At 48.7% G+C, this 27,873-nt stretch overlaps 2 protein-coding genes across 5 annotated transcripts in view; one reads left to right on the top strand and one right to left on the bottom strand.

The window, feature by feature from the left end:
- DOK4 (docking protein 4) overlaps window positions 1–13,551 on the top strand; it is a 53,837-nt gene extending 40,286 nt beyond the window's left edge. For 3 of the 4 annotated variants that reach the window (XM_053270608.1, XM_053270607.1, XM_053270610.1), the window contains 5 exons: window positions 58–177; window positions 648–837; window positions 4,882–5,023; window positions 5,545–5,668; window positions 6,870–13,551. In XM_053270608.1, the coding sequence (XP_053126583.1) occupies window positions 58–177; window positions 648–837; window positions 4,882–5,023; window positions 5,545–5,668; window positions 6,870–6,994 (701 nt within the window). In that variant the 3' untranslated portion in view covers window positions 6,995–13,551. The remainder of the gene's footprint in view (window positions 1–57; window positions 178–647; window positions 838–4,881; window positions 5,024–5,544; window positions 5,669–6,869) is intronic. The other variant, XM_053270609.1, reaches the window with a different exon arrangement.
- Window positions 13,552–14,061: 510 nt separating this feature from the next.
- The window catches only part of COQ9 (coenzyme Q9), a 17,691-nt gene continuing 3,879 nt past the window's right edge, over window positions 14,062–27,873 (bottom strand). The window contains exons 3-9 of the mRNA XM_053270611.1: window positions 27,040–27,175; window positions 23,947–24,089; window positions 22,911–22,995; window positions 22,274–22,378; window positions 18,990–19,145; window positions 16,272–16,325; window positions 14,062–14,790 (exon numbers count right to left, since the gene is read on the bottom strand). Coding sequence (XP_053126586.1) covers window positions 14,755–14,790; window positions 16,272–16,325; window positions 18,990–19,145; window positions 22,274–22,378; window positions 22,911–22,995; window positions 23,947–24,089; window positions 27,040–27,175 — 715 coding nt within the window. The 3' untranslated portion in view covers window positions 14,062–14,754. The remainder of the gene's footprint in view (window positions 14,791–16,271; window positions 16,326–18,989; window positions 19,146–22,273; window positions 22,379–22,910; window positions 22,996–23,946; window positions 24,090–27,039; window positions 27,176–27,873) is intronic.

Below are 27,873 nucleotides of genomic sequence, written 5' to 3'. Positions count from 1 at the left end.
AATTGGCCCCTTCTGCCCAGGGGGCTGGATGGTGACAGAGCTGTTCCCATCTTGCAGAGCTGGAGGCCGAGGAGTGGTACAAGACCTTGTCCATCGAGTGCCTGGGAGCGCGGCTCAACGACATCAGCCTCGGGGAGCCAGATCTGCTCGCCCCCGGGGTGCAGTGCGAGCAAACAGGTAAGAAAATCGGGAGGAAGCTGCGTACAATCGGATAGCAGGTAGGAGCGTCTCTCACCACCACCCCTAAACAAAATTTTTTTAAAGACCTCGCTCGTCACTCCCCTCCCTCCAATGCCAAACCGATTCGGACCTTGTCTGAGCCAGTGCACGAACCTCGGTGTGTGCACATCCCTAATACAAAGTGCGGGGGGCAGAGTCAGTGCCGGGAGCTGAACAATGGCTCGTAGCCAGTGGGATGAGCGCACCAGTGCTTTGCTAGGAAGCAATTAGGTGATGCTGAGCCCATGGAGCCTGCAAGGCAGCAGGTGAGCGAGTCGCACTGTCCAAGCGAAATCTCCCACCCTGGCCTAGAGTATTTCTCCCGGGCCAGTCCAATTCCAGACTTCCTTGCAGGATCTCCATCAGGGATGGCTCCAGTCTAGCCTGATGAGGAGCTGTTGACCTCACTTCGCCCCCTCTTCCCGCAGATCGCTTTAACGTCTTCCTGCTGCCCTGTCCCAACCTGGACATCTACGGCGAATGCAAGCTGCAGATCACCCATGAAAACATTTACCTCTGGGACATGCACAACCCCCGCGTCAAGCTCGTCTCCTGGCCCTTGTGCTCGCTGCGCCGCTACGGACGAGACGCCACACGGTTCACTTTCGAGGCTGGCCGGTACGATACGCGTGCATAGCACGTCCTTGAGCTGCTTTCGTAGAGTAGGCCTGCCTTTTGCCTGGAAGCCACGCAGCCCTGAGTTGCTCAAAGAGGTTCTGTGTTCTGCTGCTGGGGAAGGGTTTAAAGCACCGTCCAGCTCTACACTTGGAGGGAACAGCTGAGAACTTTTACATGAGTAAGATGTGGGCCTGGGAAGGGGCAGGCTGGGGCGCCCTTAAGACACATGTGCCTGTAGCCACTCCCAGCTGCACCCCAGTGCATTTGCTGCAAAGTATGTGTCTGCTAAATGAGGAAAGAGGCGTCTTTTTAAAAAGTGGCACTTCTTTTATATTTAGAAGGGGGAGAGCAACTGGCCCTATCCCTCCCCAGCACAGCATCCCTCCAGTGGCTCTTGCTGGCTGCTTCTTTTAGATGGTGAGCCCTTTTGGAGTAGGCAGCCACGTTATTTTTATACTGTTGATTTTTTTTATGTAAACCACTTTGAGACTCTGTTGATAAGTGATATCATGATGTTCTTAGGAGCCACCTAATGGCACAGTGGGGAAGTAACTTGCCTAGGGAGCAAGAGGTTGACAGTTCGAATCCCCGCTGGTATGTTTCCCAGACTATATATATATCAGGCAGCAGCGATATAGGAAGATGCTGAAAGGCATCATCTCCTACTGCGCAGGAGAAGGCAATGGTAAACTCCTCCTGTATTATACCAAAGGCAACCACAGGACTCAACGGCACAGCTTTATTTTACTTTTAATGTTCTTAGACTCTGCTTCTGTAACACATTCAGGAAGGGAACAAAGATGCTCCCGTCTTTCCATTCAGAAATAATTACTTTTTTTAACCATTCACACCCAAATCCCTTTGGATTCTGGTTCACCTCATAAATAAGCTTGGGTTGTTCCGAGTTGCCTTCATCTGCTTCCCTTTCCCCAACACTTTACCTTCCTGCAGCAGTTATGGGTGGTGGGGGTGTCTCCTTGGACCTTCCTTAGGCCCCAAAGTCTTAGCAACAGAAAACTCCTCAGTGCAAAGATCCCTGGATTTTTGCCAGGCACTCGGAAGCCAGCTTTTCAATGTTCAAGGATCCTGGCACTGGGATCTCCAAGATAGGCCTGAGAGAGACTCCTGCCTGCAACCTTGGAGAAGCTGCTGCCAGTCTGTGTAGACAATACTCAGCTAGATGGACCAGTGGTCTGACTCTCAGTATGTGGCAGCTTCCTATGCAGGAGAAGAAAAGTCAAGCAAGAGCTGGGGCCGAGAAGGAAGAAAAAAGGATGCATATGGCATACCTAGAAATAGCAGCTAGTAAAGCTTTTCTTTCTTGTGTGGGGTGAGCCCAGTTTCAGCTTCCTCTACACCACAAACAATGGTCCACCCAATAAAGATCTCATTTAGTCTTCAGTTTTGCCCATCAGGTGGCAAATAATCACCTTTTTAATTATTTAGAGCACTTCTTGTACATTTATTCAGTTAAAAATTCATTTAGCACCTCAGTTTTTTTAAAAAAAGCATAACATTTGAAAAACTGTTGCAAGAGGAGGAGAGGGTTTCCTGATGCTACAGGTACCAGCCAATCCATGCTTTTCACAGCCAGCGTCTGCCAAAACCCAGCAGAATCACTTTGATCCTGGCAAGCAGATTGCACATCGAGACAAAACAGAGAGAGTCTGGTTCCATAGCACCTCCACTATTCAAGTGATGGGTGTCTCTGTGCGCCCTGCAAAAACTTGAGCTGGCCCAGAATTGCTTGTGTTTTGAGCACTCAGACCTGGATAGTTCATCATGGATGAGGTTTGCTGCAATTGTGCTGGGGGAAATCATGTTCTGCTCGGAAAAACCAGCCCTGTAATCCCCAGCCTCATGGAATAAAACTGAAATGTTTACTGTTCCATGGAAGGATTTAATCTCTAGGTCCGTGAAACCATAAGCTCCCAGCCCCTTTCCTCTTTCTGCAGGCCTACACGACTGAACTTTGCAAATTGATTTAGGTCACCCCAGTCTGTGTCTATTAGCGACTCCAGTTAATTACCAGTTACAAAGGAAAGAAATGCGATCTTTTCCTTTTATCCCAGACCTTCACTGACTCATTATGCCCGCCTTTTATACAGAGATTAGAGAAGCCCATCCTGCCCTGCTTCAAGGCCATGGAACAGGCCCTTCTGACAATAAAGCTGTTTGTTTCTTTGACAGCATGAATGCTGGGGAATAACCCACCCACCATTGGGAAGAAAGGGGAAAAACTGAGCAAAGCAGGCAGAGGGCTCCATTCACCTCCTTCGTTTCCATTGTGGGAGGATCCCAGGTCTTTGAAATGGGGGAAGAATGCATGACCTGTTCAAAAGATTATTCCAGTGCAATATGAGATCTCATATTGCATCATTGGCAAAAATTGTATTTGCTCGCTTCCATTTTAAAAATTTAGGCTTACGGAGCTCAGGGAGATACAGTTCTCCCCACCCCCTGCCTTATCCTCACAACAACCCAGCAAGGTAGGTTAGCCTGTGTGTGAGAGAGAGAGAGAGAGAGAGAGAGACAGCCTGGCCCCAGGTTGCCTAGTGAGTTTCATGGCCGAGTGAGGATTTAAACCCAGATCTTAGGAGGTTTAGATGTTCTAGTTTCTCTGTGCCACTGTTTCTGAAAAAGCTGGTATATGTGTGTTTTGGGATTGTGTTGGTCATGCTGGAAGATAGTGAATTACAGGGTAACAGCTCTGGGGTAATGCACTCGTATATGGGTGAGGAATGTTTGTTAGGGCGGCCTAGAGGCAAGCTGGGAAGCAGGTAGGCATGGATGCTCAAGCTGAGACCTTGATGTGTGGCTGGATGACAAACTGAAGAGCCAGCCCAGAGTCGGTGGGCTGATAGGACCAAGTGGCCTCCATTATCACCTAACCCCTGTGAAGTCCGTAGCTGCAGTAACCCCTTCTGGCCATCTGCTGTGGTGGTGCTCATGAGCAGCCAAGAGCAGGCCAACAGTGCCCTCGTCTGGCAAGCTACGGTGACACAAAAAGTGGTCCCCAGTTTAACACCCTGATGTCTTACAAAGATATTTCAGCAAGGTGTGGCATGTATTTATGGACCGCCTGTGCATGATTTTGCATTGTGTGGGGCTTAAGCATGCTGCTTTTGTGGTGTACGAAGTTCATAATGGATTAAAGTATAAAAATCTGTAGTGGCCGGTGGGTGGGTGTGTTTGAGAGGAGGAGGAGAGGACAGGTGGACGGCACATATTCTGATATGATGAAGGATATTGAGAGAGTGCTTTTCAACAAAGAGTTCTCAAGGCAATTCACATAGAAAAAGGAATGAGATGGTTCCCTGTCCCAGAAAAGCTTGTGATCTCACAAGGGAAAAACCAGCATCTGCCGTTGGGAGGGGTGCTATGCTGGGACCAGAGGGGGACCGTTACTCTCCCGCTGCTAAGAAAGTCACCACACTCAAAGGTGCTTCTTTGCCCGAAAAGGGGTTGCAGTTGAAAAACCAAGCACAAGGAAGGCAGCAGTGACAGGAAGCAGTTCTGTGCTGGGATGGAGAGGGAAAGGTGTTCTCTCCTTGCTAAATGCAAGACAGTTGCCACTTAGGCCAGTCGGCAGAGCTTCTCGCAGGAGTGCGCAACTTCCTCCTGCCAGTGTTGGACTACAGCTCCCATCATCCGTGGCTGTTGGCCACTGTGGCAAAAAATAATAGGGGTTGGTGTCCAAAAACAGCTTGGAGAGCAACAGTTGTGCAGCCCTGGGTTATGGGATGGAGACGGAGCACGACTGGGCAAACCTGGCCCTCCAGCTGCTGTTGGACTACAACTCCCAGCATCCCCAGCCCCAAGCTTGCGCCCACCCCCCGAGACAGAGAACTACCTATCTCGGAGACAGTGAACTATCGGCCGTAGACCAGCTCACAAAGCAAACGGTTATGGGATGGATGTCGCCTGCAAGTGGCATGAAGGGTCTTTGCATTTGGGCTGCGGAAGACTGTGTGTCTCTCTCCCCCCCCCCCGTGATGTCCTCCCTCGTGGCCTGTTTCTATCCGTTGCTGCCCTTTTGCTTAGCAGGATGTGCGACGCCGGTGAAGGGCTGTACACCTTCCAGACCCAGGAGGGCGAGCAGATCTACCAGAGGGTGCACAGCGCCACCCTGGCCATTGCGGAGCAGCACAAGCGCGTCCTGCTGGAGATGGAGAAGAACGTGAGGGTGAGTGTCAGGTGCCGGGCTCAGGCTGCCCAGAGGGTTGCTTTCGGCTCTGAGGTTTGGAAAGGGTCTGTCCGGGGTTCCCTCTAATTTTTGTCATCAGTGAGCAGAAAGAGGTTTTTGTTCTGGCTGGCAGGATCAAGGCAGTTATCACTAGTTGCCTCATCCTACAGAGCGTGAACGCAGCCGGGATCACCAGCCTCCCAAGGCGGAGGATGCTCCTTGCCGCAGAGAAGACCGGAAGCGTGGTCATGAAATCAACTCAGTGGTGTAACAGGCTGCCGGAATAGCAAGAGCCACGTCTTGTTTCCTTGTAGAAAGTGGAGGGCTCTGCGTCCCTGCTGAGACCCTGCAGAGGGCGGGGGGAGGCCCGGGACTGTGCCCCGCCCCTCCTTGCAAGCACTGCCCCATTGCACGGGAGGAGTCGAATACAGTCCTTCCCACGGTCTCCCCAAGAAAACAGCTGTGTGTGTTGCTGCTGCTGCTGCTGCAAGTGCACCCTCTCCTCTCCTCTTCTCTTCCAGCTGCTGAACAAGGGCACCGAGCACTATTCCTACCCCTGCACACCCACCACCATGCTGCCACGCAGCGCCTACTGGCACCACATTACTGGGTCACAAAACATCGCCGAATCCTCCAGCTATGTCGGTGAGTTTCTCCTCTGCCTGAGGAACAGAGGCTTCCTCCTGAGAGGCTTCCTCTGCTGGCGTCTGTGTCTGTGTCTGTGTGTTACGGCTGCGCCTGGAGGGGCCGTCGGCTTCCGCCTGCCCCCAAAAGATTGCCCAAGATCCAGCTACTGGCTGTGTCCTGGGTGCTTCTGCGCGAGAGCTCTGGAGCACTGCTTGGGGCCTTGCGTTTCCACAACTCACTGCATGGAATTAAAACAAAGGTTCCACCTAGTATTTAACCTAGTGCTATACTGTATTAACTAGTGATCCCCTTCGCCATAGCCAAATCCTTCAATAATGTCCATTCCCAAGTAAATTATATTTTAATTTTTATTTTATGTTTACATTTTTATCCCACTCTTCCGCCAAGGAGCCCAGAGCAGGACACATAGTTATGTTTATCCTCACAACATCCCTGTGAGGTAGGTTAGGCTGAGAGATATGTGACTGGCCCAGAGTCACCCAGTGAGTTTCATGGCCAAATGGGAATTTGAACTCAGGTTTCCCCGGTCCTAGTCCAACCCTCTAACCACTACACCACATTAGCAACTTGGCAAAGAGGCACCTTTTACCGTGGTGATTCTCTTTATTTAGCAGGGGGAGAGTAAGTGGCCCTATCCACCCCCCTAAATATCATCATCATCGTTAATAAAGTGTTTATTGTTTGCAGGTTCAGGCCATTTTATTGCTTCCTGTTGATCCCAATTGAAGGATTAATGAGTAATTGCTCCTTGAACTGTGTGAATTGCCACATGTCAGTGTCTGTTCTGATGTCGGGAAGAATCTTTCATTACTGATTTCTTTTCTATTTAAAGACGAGAAATAAAGAGAGAAAAACCTGTAATTAAAGAGTTCTGCACAGAAGTAGAAAGTGACGTGGGGCAATCCACGCTGAGGCTATTCAAGGGGCAATTACTTGGAATCAATGCAAGCAATAAAGCAGATTGAACCTGCAAGGAGGAAGTGTTTACTTTAAAGGCACAGGAACCCAGAAAACTCTTCCTAGTGCTTTGGCGGTCCACACTGGACAAACTGGAGCTGTATTTGCAATTTATTACTCAAAATTTCAAAACCCTCTCAGATTCTTGTGCTTTGCTTCAGCACGTTTTTCCAAAGAGGGGGGAAATAGAGGGGTGAGGTGATGCATCTTGGCAAACGGGAGCTGTGCTCTCTGTCCACAGGCGACACGTACTCGGGACCCCAGGCCAGCTCAGAGACTGACCTCCTGAACCGGTTCATCCTACTGAAGCCAAATGCTCCCAAAAGCGGAAAGAAAGACAACGACTGCAGCTCAGCCTCACAGTGACGCAGCTCTGGGTGGAAAGAGAGACGGCAAGAAAGAGACAGACCCAGTCAAGAGTCCAGCTCAGTCCCAGGGGACAGCTGCTCTGTACTGAAGATCTTTTGTTCCGGTCCCTGCTCCCCTCCTTCTGTGAAGGGGTCTGTGGTTTGGGGACAGCTTTTCCACTGCTGGGAAGAGGGAGCAGCATTTGCACTGAGGTCGCTCAGAGTGGAAGGTCCCAGACCCAGGAATGGGCCCCGGGCAGGCCGAAACTTCAGCCTGGCAGACAAAAGACCTCTTGGGCTCAGTGTGAAGGCAAGAGCCTAGAGAGGAGGAGGATGGCCAGGACTAGCTTATATATTGTCGAAACAATTTTAAGTATATAATATTGCTTATGCATATTCTATATATCGAGAGATTTTTCTCACGCGAATGCACATTTCTTCGCCGCCGAGGCGAGATTTTTAAATGGTTGGTGGGGTGGGCTGGGCTGTCTGTCCCCTTTCTTCCTTTCTTCCTTTCACAGAGGCTGCAATTCCAGGCCAAAGCGGGAGAATGTTTAGCCACAATAAATCTTCCTGGATCATTGCTGGGAGCAGAAAGGTTAGGCTTTTCTCGTGGACAAAACTGGGTTGTTGCTGATACAGGCCTTTCTGCGGACGAGCAGGCCCACCTCTGTCTCCGCCAGGGCATTTGCTGCCGATATGAGCCAGGTCTTTTGGCGAAAGTGAGAATATAAAAAAGAGCAAAGTTTGCACTTCTCTGAAACATTCACACACACACAAATGAGTAGACCTTTGCAACATCTCAGGAGAACCCGGTTTGTCTTTCCCGGCTGTGACTTCTGCACAAGTCTGCTCCTTCGGGCCTTCAGAGGGAGGTGCCTGCTGCCCCCACATCCGGGCTACTGGCTCAAGACAGTCTGGGCCTTCTGGGGCCTGCGCAGGGCAGGCGGGGAGGTGTTCCTTGTGGCCGTGTGCGCGCCTGGCTGTCCCTGGCGGATATTTGCAAACGGTCCATTCGCTTTCAAGCGTGGGTGCTATGTACAGAGACGCGCGCGAGGCCCCAGAGCAAGGCAGTTTCCAGCTGGGTGTTGGGTGAGGTCAGTGGTGCACCTCGGCCATGTTGGAGCCTGGCACTTAAAGGCCTTTGGAGGGTCCCCCGCTGCGCGTGAAGCACCATTTTTCAACACGTAGGTTCTTGAGGGCACAAATCACACCACCTAGGACAGATTAAAGACTATTTGGGGGCGGGGGGTGGGGACAGGGCATGTGGAGGCCCTGGACTCCGGCCCCGTAAGAGCATCCTCGTAAGAGCGCCTCTGGATGAGGTGGCAGGCACAGGGGAGAGAGCCATTTTCAGGCGGCCTTGTTTTCATCGGCTTATTATGGCAGGGGTTCTCCGATTGGGATTCCCAGATGTTGCAGTCCAACAACATCCCCCAGGCAATGCTGCCTCACTCCGTAGGAAGCTGCCTTATGCTGTCAGACGTTTGGTCCATCTGGCTCAGTATCGCCTGCTCTGACTGGCAGCAGCTCTCCAAGGTGTCCAGCAGGGCTCTCTGCTGGCCCGGCCTGGAGATGCTGCCAGGGAGTGAACTTGGGCCCTTCTGCTTGCAGGCATACAGATGCCCACATCCCCGAAGGGGGAAATCTAACAGCACTCACACGTAGTCACCTACAGTGTTCCCTGTAACAGGGAATTCCAGATGTTGTTGACTGCAACTCCCAGCATCCCCAGCCAAAGACCGAAGCAGCTGAGGATGATGGGAGTTGCAGTTGTCAATGACTGAGATTCCCCGTTTCAGGCAACATTGGTCACCTGTGCAGATGCAGACCAAGGCAGACGCTGCTTAGCAGAGGGGACGCTTCATGCTTGCTCTCACGGCTCTCCTCTCCATCTCCCTGGTGAGAGCCAGCTCCGTTTCCAAACTGACCCTTGCAAGTGTTGAGAGCGGCGGGGAGCAACACGGAGGAGAGGCGCTTGCCAGCCACCACCTGTTGTGCCTTTTGGAAGCCTTGCAGAAGTCCGAGGGGCGGTGCTACCTGCCAGGGTCAGAAGAGAGGCTCCGGTGGCCAGGGCAGAGACGATCTTGCTGCCGCCTGGCCTGGCCTGGCCTTGCGGAAGGGCCACCCTGAATGCCCATCATTCCCATTCATGGTGGTTTTGGCCACACTGGCTGGAGATGATGGGAGTTGTAGTCCGGAAAGAGGAGAGCAGGTCTTGTGGTAGCAACCATGACTTGTCTCCTTTGCTAAGCAGTGCCTGCCCTGCTTTGTGTTTGAATGGGAGACTACATGTGTGAGCACTGCAAGATATTCCCCTTGTGGGATGGGGCTCCTCTGGGAAGAGCTTGTATGCAGAAGGTTCCAAGTTCCCTCCCCGGCAGCATCTCCTGATCGGGCTGAGACTCCTGCCTGAAACCTTGGGAAAGCTGCTGCCAGTCTGTGTGTAGACAATACTGAGCTGGATGGATCAGTGTTCTGGCTCAGCAGAAGGCAACTCCCCATGTGCCTATGAGATGCTGCCGTTCAGTGCAGACAATACTGAGCCAGACAGACCAAAGGTCTGACTCAGAAGGCAGCTTCCTGTGTTCCCGTTTTTGGGAAGCCCAGTTTGCGAACCCCTGGCTTATAGAAAGGCTCTTGCTCTCCTCCTCTGGGAAAGCTTCCCCTGCGCCCAGAGTCGTCTCCCCACTCCTCAACCCACCAAGATCCACCCACCAGGCAGAGCCTGCACTGACCACTCCATCCTCGCTGGCCTCCTAATGGGCCCTGCCCGGCTTCCCCAGATGTTCTGCACTCAAACCTTCCTTTTGCGGGCTGGAGACCATCAGCTGGTCACGAGGGCTCTGCTTTTCTAGCAGTCTCACCCCAGAAGCGGCTTCCCCCTCTGTCCTGAACAGCAGCAGTCTTCAAAGTGGGCAGCTGTGGGGTTGCCAGCTTTCTAACTAGCTCCTGCTCCTATGTCTCTTGCACTTTGACATTCACAGGCGATAGAGGCTTCTTGAAATACGTCGTTGCTGACGTCTGCAGATCGAGCTGCTGCCGGAAGCACCAGAGCAGGTCAGTGGCAGCCCTGTTTTCTGTCCTCCCAGCTTGCCATCCAAAAGGCCAGTCTCTATCCCTGCACAAAGCTCCGTCTATTTCCCCCGCCCCCTTCTGCCATCGACATCTTCAATGCCATTTTCCACCCGGCCAGTTAGTGATTTGAAGAATTGGTGGAACACACTCACAGGGCGGTTGGTTTTTTCCTATGCCGAAATTTTAAACAAAGCAATTGATTTTCTAGTTTTACTATTTATTGAATACCTTTCTAGAAGGGCTATCTTTTTATTGTAGTACAAAACTTGGTATTGTGTTTGTTTTGTGTTCCTTTTTTTCTTTTTACAATAATGCTGGAGGTACTTACGCTATCTTGTGCTTTTTTGTGTAAATAACTGTATTTTGGATCCTGTGTGTACTTGGGCAAAAGAAGACACTTCCAAGCAGTTCAGCTGCATTAAAAAAAAAATCCAAGAAGGGGCCAGCATTTGTCCAAAACTGCCTTATTCCAACTACGGTTCAAAGATAATTTCAGACCAAAGTTTAGTGGGGAACGAGAAACCCACAAAATGGATGTTCCCTGGATAGGCTTTCCCTCTATTCTTCACAACAAATATTTATATACCACTTTTCAGCAAAAGTTTCCAAAGCAGTTTAAGTAGAGAAATAATAAATAAATAAGATGGATCCCTCTCCCCAAAGGGCTCACAATCTAAGGCCTGGAGCTTGATCCAAATTCCTGTGCTTGGGGGGTCCTCAAAACAGAATCCCCAGATGTCATTGGGATACAGCAGCCATCATCCAGTTGCAATGGCTGTGGGTGATGGGAGTTGTATTCCATGGTAATCTGGGGGCCTATGCCTTGTTACCGAATATTCCTAAGGTCACACCACAGGTCCTAAGATTTCGAGAGCATTTGATTTGATAGCGCTGTTGATGAATGATGTTCCACCCCCCTGGGTGTCTGCAGAGCCGGCTTCTGTCTCCCCGCCATTGTTTCAGAAGTTGATTCTTCTCCTGGAGGTTTGCCAGAACTTTAGGGGTGAGCATGGTTTGTCGATTTCTCTCTGCTGAGAAGGCAATTTGTGGCTGGAAATAACATTTTGTGAGGTTTCTTGTTTTCTCACATGATGAGATCACCATGGTGGTCTGCCCTGGGATCCAGGGGTCTCAAACTCAGGCCCTCAGATGACCATGGACTACAACTCCCATCATCCACAGCCATTGCAACTGGGTGGTGGTTTCATGAGGTGGTTGCCCCAGTGGCAGGCGACTGGGGGACCAGCAGGGCAGTGAGATGCCGCCCTCTCCAAGTTGCCATCAGAGCAGATCTTCGAAACTGACCTGACCCTTGCAAGGAGCTCTGCTCTGCACACTCCTGGCAAAATCTGCTAGAAGCAGGGCCATAGCAAGGCCCCGGGACCAGAAGTGAGGATGGGGCCATGTCCCCCTCCCTGCTGCCTTCAGAGAGGTGCAAGGAGGAGAGCAAAAAGCAAGCTGCTGCCACCCAACTGGTGGGGCCTTCTCCCCCCAGGGGCCCTGCTAGGGTGCAGCCACACCTGCAGCAAGAAGCAGGAAGCTGCCTGTGGGTAACCTTCCCACCTCTCCACCCCTTGAACCACCTTCAGAACTGACCTTTGCAAGTTTTGAAAGGGAACTGGCCCCGTTTGCTGCCTTGCCTCGGCAACTGCATTATCGTGGGCCACCCGTTAAGAAGAAGCAAGAAAGCCCAAATACTTACAGGTCCCCATACACTTGGGGTGCTGATGCTAAATCCCATCCATTCAGTCAAGACACACACCAACCATGCCTCTCTGCTTTGTATGCCCCATGTTCATTTCGCCCGCCCGCCCGCCCGCCCACCCAGTAAATGCACAAAAATCACCTGCCCCCACCCCAGGGAATTGCTCGTGCCAAACCTCCTCCTGAAATCGCCTGCAGAAAAGAGAGCTGCATTTTTGGTCCTCCTTCCACAGTGGCTGCTTTTAAGCTTCTTCAGCCATGGGAATGTGGTCCCCGTTCTGTTGGGTGGCAAGAATCAAGGCTTGGTCTACAAAGAGCATCACAACTTTGGGGACACACACACACCCCTGCAGATGCTAGACAACAGCTCCTATAAACCTCCAAATATTGGCCTCTGTGGCTGGGGATGATGGGAGTTGTAGTCCAAAAAAGAGCTGGAGGGCCACAGTTGTGGAGCTCTGTTCTACACACACATGCACCTGGCAGCCCTGCTCCAACACACCATTGCCCACATTTAACCCTTCAGAGGTGCCCTGTGGAGGCTTAGGACTCACAAACCAACCCCCATGTAGCCGGGCTTATGCATGCAGCAAGGAGGTGATGGATTCTTGCAGTGAACTGTATTATTTGAGGTGGATGGTGGTTATTTACTGTATTTACCTAAATCCAGGATTAGGTCTCCCCCCCCGCCCCGCCCAAGTTCTTTGATGTTAGAAATCAGGAGGTCAGCTTAAATTCAGTCCCCTTCCTTTTGAGTAAATTATAGGTATAACTTGTATTTAACCTTTGAATTTAAGATAAGCTCCTTTAAAATAGAATCTTGCATTTGGGTAGATATGGGTATGCTTCTCTATGTAAACAACTCCCTGCAAGCAGAAACAGTACAGCAGGGAGCAGCTGAGCCTTTCTCTCTCACTTTCTATTTGCAGTGAGTGAGAGCGAGTGAGAGATCGTGCACAAACATAGGGGAATAATTTTTTTAAAAGGGATCCTCCCACCTCTCATCTGAAATGGTAGAGCCCATTTTCATGGAAGCAAAATTATGGATCTCTGCCACTGTTTGTTCATGGGTCTTTTGGGAAAATAGGTGGATTTGTTTGGGCTCTGACAATTTCCCACCACTGGACCTGCTATTAGGCATCAAGTTGTTGGTGGTTTAAATTATTGTGCTGATTTCTGCTAAAGAGAAGAGGGGAGAGAACTATTTTTAGGCTGTTCCTCTACTAGTATAAGCACTTCTGTGGAAAGAGGGGGAAACAGATGACATAAAAGCCTTGGAGTTATAAGTTTTGTGCGTTGTTTTTTTTTTTTTTAAGTCCTACACCATCTCAGGAGTCTGCAAACTGCATAGATTTGAGTATATGGTGAATTAAGTCATTCTCTAATACAAGAGTTCCCAACCTGGGTGTACCCAGATTGATGGACTACAACTCCCATCATCCCCTGCCAGAATGGCTTTGGGCATTCTGGCAAGGGGTGATGTGGGTCATAGTCCAACAGCAGCTGGGACCCTCAGGTTGGAAGTCCCTGCTACGTGTACATATAGCAAGTACAGATAAAAACAGATATTCCAGGTGAAGTTGATACAAAGAATATGACCTCAGGTTGGGATAGGTAAAAGCTTGGACAGCAACTCATCAACACAAGGCTGGCCCCAGAGTAGAGGATGCCCAGAGGGGTTTAAACTGTGATGTGGAGGGGCTTTTAAAGGGTTTGCCCAGAAAGATTGGTTTCTGCTTTTTTAATTATTAAAAAATGGAACTGCTCGGTCAATAAACATTACTCACTATTCCACTCCTGGTCTGGGTTTTAAATCCACACTATAGATGAGAACCAGTTGCAGGGCTGGAGTTGCTGAAGCTTTGAACAGACTGAAAAGCATTGCTTGAGGCCATATAAACACTCTAGGCCTGTTCATGCACATTCAATACTTGTATGAGTGTACAGTAGACACAGGTACAGTCATTCACATGTTAGGTCTGGCCCATTTATCTGAAGGGCCTGTATCCAGGTTCACTTTAAAAATGAACACCAGTCAGTCGAACATGTGTGCGCCCTAGTGTCTGGATTGGGCTTTGGTGATGGCCCATTCACACATGCCAGTCATCAATGTGTGAACCAACCCTGCCTAAAACAAACCCCTATTCACTGTATGCTTACTGCATACCTCTGTTCTTTGACAGGCTCTTCCTAGCAGTTATGCTTAAAGCTCTGCAACAGCCCACTGAAAGCAGTCTCAGCATGGAGGTATAAATTATCACCTTCATAATTACACAACTTATTGTGTAAATTATCACACAGGAAGCCATTTCAAGGGTTTTATTAATGCACAGGCCTGTTAATATCCAGGAGCAGAGGAAGTTGCAGGTTCACAAGAGTGCTGTGAATATATGGTCACCGGGAAGCCATCGTTAGGGGGCTGATCTCTGAGCGGATGCTTGCCACCTTTGACATCATTCGTCCTGGAAAAGAACTGAGACTAGAGAGGAGACAATCCCACCAGGAGCCTGCACCGATACAGACTTCTAATACAGACACACAGAGCAAGCCATTTCCACCAATGACCTCCAAGTCTTTCTCTTTGGGCTAAAGACCCAAATGGTGTGTGCTATGTGGGAGTGTGAAAACAAGACATTCTGGGCTCCAAAAATTTACCAACATTTAGTAGCAGCTCATACTAGGGCACCACAGTGCGGGGAGGAGACACATCTTTGGCACACGTGCGCACCCCTCCCCCAGCTCCTTAGGACAAGCTGCTACTGCCAATATTCATTTACAATTTTAAAACAAAACAAAACAATGGACCCTGCTCATTACTTTATGCTGAGTGGGTAAAGGTAAATGGCAACCAGCAAAACCCCCAGCTTTGACATTCTTTCCAAATCCATGCTGATGACCTCTGCGTGTACTAAAGCTTAGAGTTCTTGTGGCGGGATTCCTGGACACCATGCTCCATTTCTTCATGAGTCTTGCGAAAGAGGCTCACACTCTCCCTCCTCATCGGCGTTGGCTCAGTCCTGTGAGATTCTTTAGCTGCCAGGGACACAGACAGGCATTGGGTTAGCTACTCGGGTGCCTTCTCAAAGGAGAGGACAAGTGGGATATAACATTTTTAAATGAAAAAGCTGCTTTAAAAAGTGGATGACAAAATCAACATGCAGGCAGGAATATGCCACTGCCCGATACAGCTGGGGAGGGCCATTCTCTAGGAACATAGGAAGCTGCCTTTTACTGAGTCAGACTGCTAGTCCATCTAGCTCAGTATTGTCTACACAGACTGGCAGCAGCTTCTCCAAGGTTGCAGGGAGGAATCTCTCCCAGCCCTACCTAGAGATGCTGCCAGGGAGGGAACTTAGGACCTTCTGATTGTATAGCAGATGCTCTAAGGCAATAAATTGTAGTGGGGGGTGATGGGAGTTGTAGTTCATCAACAACTGGAGGCCCCCAGGTTGCGATGCTCCAGGGAATGAATGACAGGGAATGCCCTCTGAAAAGCTCTGGTTCCTTCCAAAGGGCCAACACGCACTGCTTGTTTCAGGGAATACTCCACTCACTGAGGAAGGGCGTGAAGGTCCCAACAGGCCTGACTGCTTTCTTGGATTGAGCGCATAGCCATAAACACCCCAGAATCCTGTGCAAAGTACAGAGGTTCAAAAGGGAAACTAGCAACCATTGATTGTGTGAACAGCTTCCAAACTACTTGTACTCACCAGCTATGCCATTTAACAAAACGTTATGTGAGGATTAAGCACCTTCTCATGGAGAAACTAGGCCGCTTCCGATGCTATAAATTCACCTCGCTGTAGCCATGTGCAGCGGGGCGAAGGGAGAGGAAGTCCCGCCTCCAGTGCATCCCTCTCCCATGTGCCTGGATTGCAATCCAATGGGTCAGGCAAGCCACATCGCAAGTGGGACAGGTGGACGATGGCGGGACTTCCTCTCCCTTCGCCTTGCTGTACATGGCTACAGCAGGATGAGTTTATAAATGTCTGAGGAGGGCTAATGTCTCCCAATCAACACCACCACCGAGTGTAGCTATAATTGAGTGGATGGGTTCAAAGCACCCAGGCCCCACCGCTCCACCCCTGGCTATTTTCTTCATTATCTCCCTCACTCTGAGGGGCCACCGGGGAGACGGACGAACACGGCCCCTCCTCTCCTCTAGATACATCCCTGAACATTAAGTTAAGCCAGGCTGGAGTAGTAATCTACACCACGGCTTGGGATAACCACCACCAATAACCTCTTGCAATGTAATATTTATGTCTCCAATTAGAACAATTTTTGTACAAGTATACACGTGAAAAACTGGTCATCCGTACTGATTATTCTGTTGACAATCCCACAAAGCAGCTTCCGCACAGATTCTGCCATAAACAACCCATGTGCATAACCAATTTTGACGCAAGCTGGTCACGCTCTTTCTCCACTGGAATAATTACAAAAAGATCCCCCTGCGCCACGGCTGCCACTTTGCAAGGGCCTGCAGTAATCCTGCTTCTGGCATGACTTACAGTAACAGCAGCACCCACGAGTCCCTGGACAAGGGCTTCTCCGGTTGCTTGCACCTAGGAAACACAAGTGTGTGAACTGTAACGGCCACTTCCTTCCTTGTTTTGACACCTCTGGGTGAACCAAAGCGGAGTATCCTCCACAGCCAGCCTGTGTTACTGGGCTGGAAGCATTTGTGGAAGCCTGAAACTGCATTGCAGGGACATTCAGAAGTAGGGACTTAGTGGGAAATTGAAAGAGCTGCACACACGCGTACACAAACACACACAGAGAGCAGATGCTCAGGAACAATCAGGACAAACACAACAGATTAGCTTTGGAGCTACTGCTGGGATGTTAAAGAGCAATTTGCCTAGAAACCTACAGGAAAATTTTCTAAGCAAATTTGCCTGATTCAATTCAGAGACCCAATAAAGCGTTCTGTATGCAGCGTCAATTCCCAATCCCTCCCCACCACACACACCTTTTAATGTGAGTAGTTCATAGGCATTCTTCATTGTGCCTCCGACAGCACAAGGCTGCGAGATTATGAGAGGGGAGTACATATGGATCAACTGCAAACATGTAGGCGATGACAAGTTCCCTACAGTTTGCATGCAGGAACAAACAGGTGCCAGTTTACCCTTTTCATGCATCTTGCTGCCCTCACACATCCAATGAATGCTGGGGTAAGCAGGTCATAGCAGCCAGGGTTATCTAGAACTGGGAAGAGCCAAGTTCAAATCCCCGTTCAGCCATGAAACTCACTAGGCTAATTCACACGCTTAGAAACAGGGTAGAACCAGCATCCCAACCCAGTTCAGGAGCTGTGTATGCTCCTAATTTCTGATCATCTGCGAGAAAAAAACAAGGTCAGCAATGACAGGCAGCATGCCTCTTGCTGGGTACGAGGGGTCCATCCTACCCAGCAGCTGAACGAGGTGGGAGAAAAAGACCTCCTACCCAGCAGGAAGCAAGCGGATGATCACTGCCTGAGTCTCCTGCCTTGTTTTTCACCTACACATGATCAGGAAGCACAAGTGCACACAGCCCCCAAACCTGGGTGGGACACTTGTCCTGACCTATTTCTGCTTGTGTGAACTAGGCTGCCATCTTGGAGAAGCCACTGCCAGTCTGTGCAGACAATACTGAGCTAGATGGACCAAGGGTCTGACTCAGTAGAAGCTTCCTTTGTTCCTAATTGGCCTAGTGGGTGACTCTGGGCCAGTCACTTCTTTTTCAGCCTCACCTACCTCACAGGGTTGTTGTGAGGATAAACATAATCATGTACACCACTCTGGGCTCCTTGGAGGAAGAGCGGAACATAAATGTAGTAAATAAATTGGAAAATAGGAAGCTGCCTTATACTGAGTCTGATTCTTGGTCCATCTAGCTCAGTATTGTCTACACAGACTGGCAGCAGCTTCTCCAGGGTTGCAGGCAGGAGTCTCTCTCAACCCTATCTTGGATATTCCAGGGTGGGAACTTGGAACCTTCTGCACGCAAGCAAGCAAATGCTCTTCCCAGAGTGGCCCCAGCCCCTAAAGGGGTCAATCTTGCAGAGCTCACTCATGTAGTCTCCCATCCAAATGCAGACCAGGTGTTCCCTGCTTAGCAAAAGGGACAATTCATGCTTGCTACCACAAGACCAGCTCTCAGGCTCAAATCCTATAAATCTACATGTATTCACTGAACACCTGGACAGGCACACACGTGGCCGGGGGAGCGGGCGGAGGGGGGTGTTATTCACTAAATGTTGGAGGAGCAACAGCTAGTCTCTGGGAACGGCTTTTGTCTCCATCCAAAGCCATGAAGCAGGTTGCAAAGAATCTCCTTATGGGACGTGCTCCTCCTGGATATAAAGGGTTTCACATGCTATCTGAGAAGTTTGACAGGGTGTTGACTCTCCTAAGAGCTTTAGGCACCATAAATGTGGGGATTTCTCAGAGCACCACTTGAGAAGTGTACAGCACGAGAAACCTGATAAGAAGCACATGACCCTGTTTAGATGCTTGGAAGGTCACAGGCTAGAACCATTCAGTGCATCAAGTAAAAATAGAGTTGAGTCCAAGACAGCAATCACGAACAGTGGCTGACATACTTTGCTAGAGAAAGTCCTCCTGAAATTTAGTAGTGCAGCAGTCTACTTACTCCCTGAGTTAGTCTGGATGTCAGCCAGTAAACTTACTGCAGTCAGTTGAAGTTAAAAGCTGAGATGTTTAAAAGACACACAACTAGAAGTCTCCTATCATTTTCCAGACAATAGGAACACAGGAAGCTGCCTTCTACTGAGTCAGACCATTGGTCCATCTAGCTCAGTACTACACTGACTGGCAGCAGCTTCTCCAAGGTTTCAGGCATGAGGCTCTCCCAGCCCTACCTGGAGATGCTGCCAGGGAATGAACCTGAGACCTTTGCATGCATAATAGATGCTCTACTTCTGAGCAACAGCCCCATTCCCAAAGATACGCCTACCCCTTCTTCACACGTCATTTTAGGCGGCCACTTTGCATCAGCGACTGTAAAAGTTTACGGTCCCTAACATTTCTCTGTACTCTACTTACTCAGTAATGACTCCCAGCTGTTCTTGTTTAATTTCTCTCTCTTTTCCTGGTCTAAGACAAGCTGCATCTTGTTTTTTACACTTACACACACACCCCAAATGGAAAGTTGGCTAAAGCTACGGCTCACATGATCAATGCAAACGTGCACTTTCTATAAATCTAGCACGACTGCATCACCTGCTTAGCTGTGTGTCCCATGTTCATGGCATCAGCCATTCGGTTTTCTAGGAAGGTCCAGGTCTCCTCAAAGTCGGGAGAGGAGTCCTGAATCATCACCAGCTCTGTAGTGTTGTAAATGCCAGTCAGCACTGCCCGACGAGTATACCAGTTTATCTGCAAAGGCAGAAATCACAAGACGAGTGTTATCTAGGTATCAGTAAAATTTAGATTTTGAAAACCACACTTCATAGACTCTCTCCCATCATCAGTAGGCCAAGCACTCCTAATTCGCTTCACTCAGAACTGGAATGCTCTCCCAGTGAATATCTGCTCTTTGACATCTGTGGCTGCTTAAAAAAAACAACTAAAAGACCTTTTCATTTGCTCTGGCTTTTAGCTCTTAGGGGCTGCCATGTCTCTCGGCTTTCCTGCTTCTGCTTGTATTTTTAATGGGTTTTTTGTTTTGTTTTGTTTGGGGGGAGGTATATTACGGTTTGTATTGTTTAACCGACGTTAAGGTTTTTAATGTGATTGTTATGGACTCTTACTGTATTTCAGCTTTTGTAAACTGCCTTGGTATGTTTTATGAAAGGCGGTATAAAAATTGAACAAAGAGGGATATTTAAAAGAGGGACTGCCGAGGGACATTTAAAAGCCTTCTTGACTAGTGCCAATATGGCACTGTGCAGTCAGCCACACTGTCGAAAAAATTCACACCATCATCCTGCATTTCAATACTGGGTTTTGTATCTACGTACTTTGCGATTATCTCCCTCATGTCTTAATAAGCATAGCTAGGGACGTCCAGGTCAGCAACTGACTTTCTTTTTAGACTAACATCTATTGGGGACTATGCTGGCTGACTTCTACTTCTTCCAAACCAGCGCTATCCAAAGTGGAAAATGGGACTGGTGTGCAACTCCGCACAGCCCATGTCTGGTGTTACCCACAGGAGCTGCAAGTGATCCATACACATTTTTTCCAGTCTCCAAGGGAACTGGGGTGGGGTGGGGGGAGCAAGTTAGATGCTACTTCTACAGTTCTTTTAAAAGCGCAGCCACAATTTGCATACTCCATGAAGAACTTTCATTTCCTGGTGTGATCACTGTCTTTATTTGGCTTTCTGTTTTATTCCTTTAATTTGTCTGCGTACTACTGTCACTGCAGCGGTTTTATTCTCACACCAGTTTATTAAAGCCATTCATTAAAAAGACCTGTTAAGTTCTTCCTACCCTTTACTTATGCTCACAATAGGTCGAGTAATTCATTAATTGCTTTAATTAAGATATAATTTACTTTGCTTTAATTTCCTGCCAGAAAGATGATGGCTCTTATTGTAAGCCCTGGGTATTTTTAGGAAGCTGCTTAGGAGTTTTCAAACAGCATATTTCACTTTCTGTCATCCTGGCTGGAGCTAGGAGCCTAAACAGCAGAAATGCATTTTAAACTGGCAAATGCCCAATTCAGCTCTGTGTGCCACTTAAACACTCCCCATTTTGTTCAATTCTATTAAAAGAAGAACAATGTTATAAATAAAAGCATAATGCTATTTAGGCTTACTGACTGCCAGTTTTAGATATACCGAGTTCTAAAAGTGCTGTTGGTTTTGTTGGCTTTTAGGTAGCATTATTATTATGGTTCCTTTTAATGTTTTATTGTATGTCATCCTGGGAATCCCTGGAGAGAACACAGGAAGCTGCCACATATGGAGTCTGACCCTTGGTCCATCTAGCTCACTACTGTCTACACTGACTGGCAGCAGTTCTCCAAAGTTTCAGGCAGGAGACTCTCCCAGCCCTAACCTGGAGATGCTGCCAGGGACTGAACTAGTGGTGTGCACAGAACCAGTGCCTGCTGGTTCGAAGGTGGTGCTGGGGATAGCTTTAAGGACTAGGGAAGATGCTCTTACACACACACCTGCCACATTTCCCCTGCTGATGCTGTGTCTAAAAACAATCCCGTGGAGCAGCAGCGTACCTCCATGCTACCCAGAAGTACCTCCTTGCCACATCAGAAGCACCCGGAAGTGCTTGGTGTGCGTGTTGCAATAAGTTCTTCCGATCCGACATACAGCAAGGGGGCAGCAAGGAGGTACACTGTCACCCCACAGGACCATTTTTAGACACAGCAGCAGCGGGATGATGCAAGAGCATCCTCCCTGGTCCTTATAGCTATCCCCCACCGCCCACCTTCAAAACAGTCGAACCTTCGAACCGGTTCGGAGGTCCATAAAAGGGCCTCCGAACTAGTTCATGCACATCCCTAGACTGAACCTGGGACCTTTTGCATGCAAAGCAGATGCTCTGCTACTGAGCTATGACCCCCACCCTGGTGATACATTATACAAAAATAAGAATAGAAGGTGACGAGCAATCTATAGCTGTATTCTGGTATCTGGCTCAGAGGTCTGCATCACTGAAAACTGAGCTTACATCAACAAACATTTGGCAACTTGTTTCCTAGCCTTCATAGGCTTGGAGCAAACAAAGCCATGGAGTTTCCAAACCATTGTTGGGAGATCAGGTGAGCCCCTTGGGTACTCCTTCCTCGTCTACTATGGTTAGTAAGATAACCATAGTTAAATGTTCCACATGCACCAATTTTAACATTCATTTTGGACAGCGGCAAACCAGTTTGCAACCAGGACTAGAAACTAGTTTGCAAAGTCTGGTGGGTGAAAGCTCACACATGCAGAGCCCTCAGCAGAGGGCAGGTCTATCAGCCACCTCCAGGTTCAGAGGCAGGATGCAGATCCTGAGGAATTATAAGGGAGCAACCACAGAAGAGAGGGCATTCCTTCATCTTTTGCCCGTGGGCTTCCCAGAGGCATCTGGTGGGCCACTGTGGGAAACAAGATGCTGGACTAGACAGGCCTTGGGCCTGATCCAGCAGGGCTGTTCTTATGTCCCCACTGGCTGGTGGCAGGGAGCTTGAAAACCAGGATATTCTTACAGTACATATTTACTATTTATTTATTATTTTATTTATTTTATTCAATTTCTATACCACCCTTCCAAAAATGGCTCAGGGCGGTTTACACAGAGAAATAATAAATAAGATGGATCCCTGTCCCCAAAGGGCTCACAATCTAAAGAATACTCATGCAATACATACTCATGAGTCTCTCTGATCTTCAGGGAACAGAAGAAATCCTTCATCAGTTTGCAATATGGCCACATATGGAACATACACTTTACTAATAATTAGAATGATACTGGAGGGAGAGCTTGGGTTTTAATACAATTATATGCTACATTTTGGAAACTGATGTAACCTAAAGCGAATGCAATAGCGACACTTACATCGGTGGATTGGTCTCCAGCGTAATGCCACATGTCATCCACCATGCTCGTCAGGAGGTTGAGGCTGGCTGGGATATTGTGTGGCATCAACAACATACTAATAGCCTAGGAGAGGAAGAAAAGCCACAGAAATGAAGGCAGCAACAAGAAACACTCTTGAGAACTCTGTTCTCAAGCATCGGAGAGAACTACCATCTCTCAGATGCTTTCCTCTGTTCTTTTCTAACAGCCCAGCTTTCTTCTGCAGCATGAATTTCTTGGTCTCCTGCTGGTTTCTACTGTCAGCAGCGTCACTCCAGTCCCGTTCACTGCCTGCCTGTGCTCTACAGAGCAGGAAACCTGGTAACGTTTTTTGCTGCTATGAGGAAGGCCAATAGACAGCGCCTAAGCTCTGAGGTATCTCTGAAAGAACCCTATTTGATTCCAGGGGCAATCTAACTGAAGCTTGAGTTTCTTATAGGTTCTTGAACAGAAGAAATCTATCACGGACACTTCTGATCATTTGCTACTGCAAGAAAGAAATCTGGAATCAGATATACTGATAGGAGTGGACTCTACACCCACTTTGATAGACCTAGTAATGAACACAGATGGAGCACTAGGAAAAGCACATTGAAGAATAATCTTAGTTTTGTACCTGGGGCCATTTTTCAATATATGGAATCAGCATCCTCAGTCTGGTCTCTACAGCATCCCTTAGAAACTGGTCAGTCTTCTTCTTCCTTTAAAATAAAAAAATAAAAATAAAAGGAAAATATTTGGTAATTTGGCACTGACCTGACCCATATCCTTCAATCAAGGTTAACATCCAAGATGTATGAGGAAGGCTATCTTGCAGGCTGCCTTATCATCACCAAATTCTGGTTACCTTTATCTACACACATTTGTTGCACATATACTACATGCAGCCCTTGAATGTACGTGCTCCTAGTTAAGACACATGGCACTTAAGATGTGTATGAATTGCCACCTTGTTTCAACTTTACAACACTCACTGCAGAAAGGGAGACTCTGCTAGAGAGTAGCTGGTGTGTTGGCTAGAGGAGGCAGCAACCATGGCCACTCAGGCTCACAATGGCATGGAGGCTTGCAGTCCTGGCTGCAGGCGCTGCATCGGAGACTGCAGAGGGGTCGGTTGACTTGTCCGTCCCAAATGCTCCATCTGCTGCCATTGCTGCGGCTTCTCATCCTGTGCTGCGGGAGTGAGAGGCAAAGAGTGCGGACTGTTCCCAGCCCACATGCTGCCTTCCGCCATCCTCCTTCCTTCCCTGTCTAACACTTGCCTAGGAGGAGGAGGCGGCGTCTGAGGAGATGGAGGCAAGCAACCCAGTTGCCCCCTTCCTTCCATGGAAAAAGTGAGAAAGAACCAGGAGGGGACTGGGCAGCGAGGGTGAGCAGCTTCCAATTCTCCAACATCAATTTCACTGCTGTACGCCTGCACGTCTGTGACTGACACACCACTATCTTTGACAGCAGCATTAAGAAACAGACTATCTGGTCTTGGTTCAGGAACCAAACCCCCATTCCGAACGTATTTTCTTTTGGGGGAAAGAGACTCTAAGTTACAATATTTCTATTTAAAACACAGTTTTCAGGGACCAATTCCGTTGTAAGTCTGAGGACTTCCTGTATTTACGTCATCTCCCCCAGCAGCTGCAGTGCCCAGTACTCACTCTGCCTGGCCCAGCTGCACCAGTTTGTGCTGTTCCTCGAGAAGTTCAGAGAGCTTAGTGTTACACTGCGACACAAAGTGCAGGATCAGTTCACTGCCATCATTGTGAAACAGCCCCGCGGCAGCAACAGAGAGACCCAGTGACTAAAGGAAGGAAGGGAGACAGGTTGAGTAGGTCAATTCTCACTCGAGAGCCAGCAAGTTGGCAACACTGCTCCACAGTCTACTGTGGGGTGGGCAAACTTGTCCCTCTCCTCCCATCATCAATCAATAAAGTTGTTGTTCAACAACATCTGGAGGGCCAGGTTTGCCCACTCCTGGCCAACTGGGTAGAGATTCAAAATGAAGCAACCCTGCGTTAGAACACTTGCCCTTGGAGAGCAGCACGGCAGAAGTCAAGAATCTGAACGGCAAATTCAGGAGTCCCTGATTCAAATCTCAAGTTGCCAAAAATTTACTAGGTGGCCTTTGGCAAGCCATTCTCTCCCAGCCTTAGCACCGCATTACAATATGGGGAGGATAATTCTGACCTACCCTTTGAAAAGGATGTATTTGAAATCCTCTGAACAGTTTACAAGGCTATATAAATTGCCTACTGTTTCTACTACTATATATCTTTAACAGGTCCCCCTTTCCAGAAACTTAGTGTGTCTACATTTAGTACATGAATGAACTGGGATGGCTGGTGCCATCTGGGGCGGGAAGGGACAAACACTCATTGGGATTCTTAACAAGGTCTACATGCCTACGGATGGAAAAGAGGCGAAAGCATTGTGAGATGTTCAGCTTTCAGTGTGTTCTCATGCATTTATTGTCCTGACCATCAGTGGCCACATTGGCAATTGTGTTTTAAAAGTTTTAATAACACAAAGACCACTATGAAATGGTATCGATGTTGGCAGAGGAAAGGACATGAAAATGGGCAGGAATGACCTCCAAAGATTACTCCATGGAGAGAGGACAATGATTTGTTCATTGTTACCCTAACCCTGATCCTCACGTCATCTACTGAGGTTTGCTAAGGTAGTTCCCCTGCTAACTGAGCAAAGAGGCACCTTTTAAAAGTGGCAATTCTTTTTATTGAACAGGGGGAGAGCAACTGGCCCTATCCAGCCCCAGCACAGTACCTCCAGTGTGGTCTGTCTTATGCTTCTTTTCAGATTGTGAGCCCTTTGGGGACAGGGAGCCATCTTATCTTATTTATTATTTTTCAATGTAAACCACTTTGGGAACTTTTTTTGAAAAGTGATATATAAATATCCATTGTCCTCGTCGTCCTAACCTCACTCTGTGCAAAAATTGCTGCAATTTTACCTAATCATTTGGGGGTAGGGAAACACAGAGAAAGCTGTAAGTGCAATGCTATCACCTATTTTCCATCTCTAGGGGGTTAGATGTTGCCAAAAATCGCTATAAGCATTTGCCCCCTGAGACGATATAGATGGTCAAAATCTGTGGGCCTGGCTTGTGGACTAATTATGGTCCTTTCTTTTATACAATCCTTTTTCATGCTGCTGGGCAAACCTAGGCAGTTCTGTGCCCACAGAAGATCTACAAGGATCCTTAATTTATCCTCTGCGCTGCATGGATACTCCACATCCAAAAACCCTTAGGTTAGCACCTCATCTAAATTACAGCCTGCCACAAGTAGGAAGCAGAAGGAAGCAAGGTTTTCTACAAGGGGGGCAGGTGGGCAGTTTAGTCAATTCTCATGTTGGGAGGCAGGTCCCTTACCCCACTCAGCCTTCACAAGGATCTGGGAGGGTTCCTGGGGAGCAGGGAGAGAGCCGTGGCAGGGCACAGAACTGGGAGAAGCCCCTGCCACAGCTCCGGCTGCCAGCCAATGAGCTGGAAACAGCCTGGGCTTTCAGCAGTGAGTTCTCACAAGCGCTCAATAGATTTCCCCACAAGCCTAGAGTGCAGGTCGTCGGTGACAAATATTTATATACTGCTTTTCAACAAAAGTTGAAATCCCAGATGTGGGGTTGCAAGCAATGTCAGCATCTGCAGGGTAGGGAGACCAAGGAGAATGGTGGTGTGAAGGGGGGGGCTGTGGCTCAGAGATAATGAGGAAGCCCCAAGAGGAAGCTTCAGGGGGCGCACAGGAAGAACGGAAGTGTCAAAGAGCCCCCTCCCTCTCCTTGTAACCAAGGCCTTCAAGGGTGTGGGTCAGACAAAGCACCAAGAGACAAAGCAACCGCAAGAGGGCTGTCTGTCCAGAAGAAGCAACATCTCGCATGTGTTTATTAGGTAAATAACGCTGAGGTCCAAGAGACTTAAACAGTACAGCTACAATGGTTCCCCACTCAGGCTCCCGGGAGCTGTAGTTCTGCTAAGGGCTTGAAGTGCTTCATTGGAGAATTCTCAGCATTCCTTCAAGAACACCATGGCAGTTACAAATCAACTTAAGCTTGTCATGTAGACCAAGGCTCCCAACTGGGGGTCATAGGAACATAGGAAGCTGCCTTCCACTGAGTCAGACCATTGCTCAGTATTGTCTACACAGACTGGCAGCGGCTTCTCCAAGGTTGCAGGCAGGAGTCTCTCTCAGCCCTATCTTGGAGATGCTGCCAGGGAGGGGACTTGGAAACCTTCTGCATGCAACTGCTCTTCCCAGAGCAGCCCCATCCCCTAAGGGGAATATCTTCTAATGCTCACACATGTAGTCTCCCATTCAAATGCAAACTAGGGTGGACCCAGCTTAGTAAAGGGGACAATTCATGCTTGCTACCACAGGGTCAGCTCTCCTGCTAACAGCAATGGTTGCCCAATCAGGTTCCCGGGAGCTGTAGTTCAGCATGTGCTTCATCAGAGAATTCTCAGCGTTTCAATAACACAGAATTCCTTCAGGAACACCCTGGCAGCTAAAAATCAACTTGGGCTCACAGCACAGACCAGGGGTTCCCACCTGTGGGTCCCCAGATGATGCTGGACTACAGCTCCCATCATCCCCAGCCACAATGGCCATTGGCCACTGTGACAGGGGATGATGGGAGTTGTAATTCAACAGACTCTGGGGGCCACATTTTGGAAGCCCTGGCATAAGTACACCACATGTGTCCACTGGCACACCACTGGTGCTTTGGATGTATACCTTGGCTCCCTCAGCAATAGCATCTGATGTCCAGCCATGAGTAGGCACAAACTCCAGGGCTGCAGTCAGGATCCGATTCTGCAGCTGCTCCTCACTCTCATAGCCCTCGGATTCTTCACCTCCCTGATCAGTGTAACTAGGAGGGAAAGAGCAGTAATAGGAATTACCCGAAACGTCAGCAAGTCCACAGCTCTAGCCCCTCAGATGCCTTTTCATTAACTGTTATTTATTTATTTATTATTTATTTATTCGATTTCTACACCGCCCATCCAAAAAATGGCTCAGGGCGGTTCACATAGAGGAATAATGAATAAATAAGATAAGATGGATCCCTGTCCCCAAAGGGCTCACAATCTAAAAAGAAATATAAGATAGACACCAGCAATAGTCACTGGAGGTACTGTGCTGGGGTTGGATGGGGCCAGTTACTCTCCCCCTGCTAAATAAAGAGAATCACCACGTTAAAAGATGCCTCTGCCAAGTTAGCAGGGGTTTAAGAACTGGTGTTAGAACTGCTGCCAACAACAGGCAGGGATGGGGCTGTGGTTCAGTGGCAGAGCCCCTGCTTTGAATGCAAAAGGTCCCAGATGTAATCCCAGGCAGCATCTCCAGGTAGGGCTAAGAGAAAATTCCTGCCGGAAACCTTGGAGATCCCCTGCCAGTCAACGTAGACAATACTGAGCTGGATGGACCAATGGTCTGACTCGGGTTAAGGCAAGATCCTATATTCGGGTCCCAGAGCATGGTGATAAGGGCACACGATGCAGAGTCCTTGCTGAAGCTAAGTAGGTCTTGGTGTGATCAAGATGCTGGATGGTGTGGTCAAGATGCTGG

The sequence above is a fragment of the Hemicordylus capensis genome, chromosome 9, assembly GCF_027244095.1.
Source record: "Hemicordylus capensis ecotype Gifberg chromosome 9, rHemCap1.1.pri, whole genome shotgun sequence".
NCBI classification, from domain to species: Eukaryota; Metazoa; Chordata; class Lepidosauria; order Squamata; family Cordylidae; genus Hemicordylus; species Hemicordylus capensis.
This window is presented reverse-complemented; position numbering and strand designations above follow the sequence as displayed.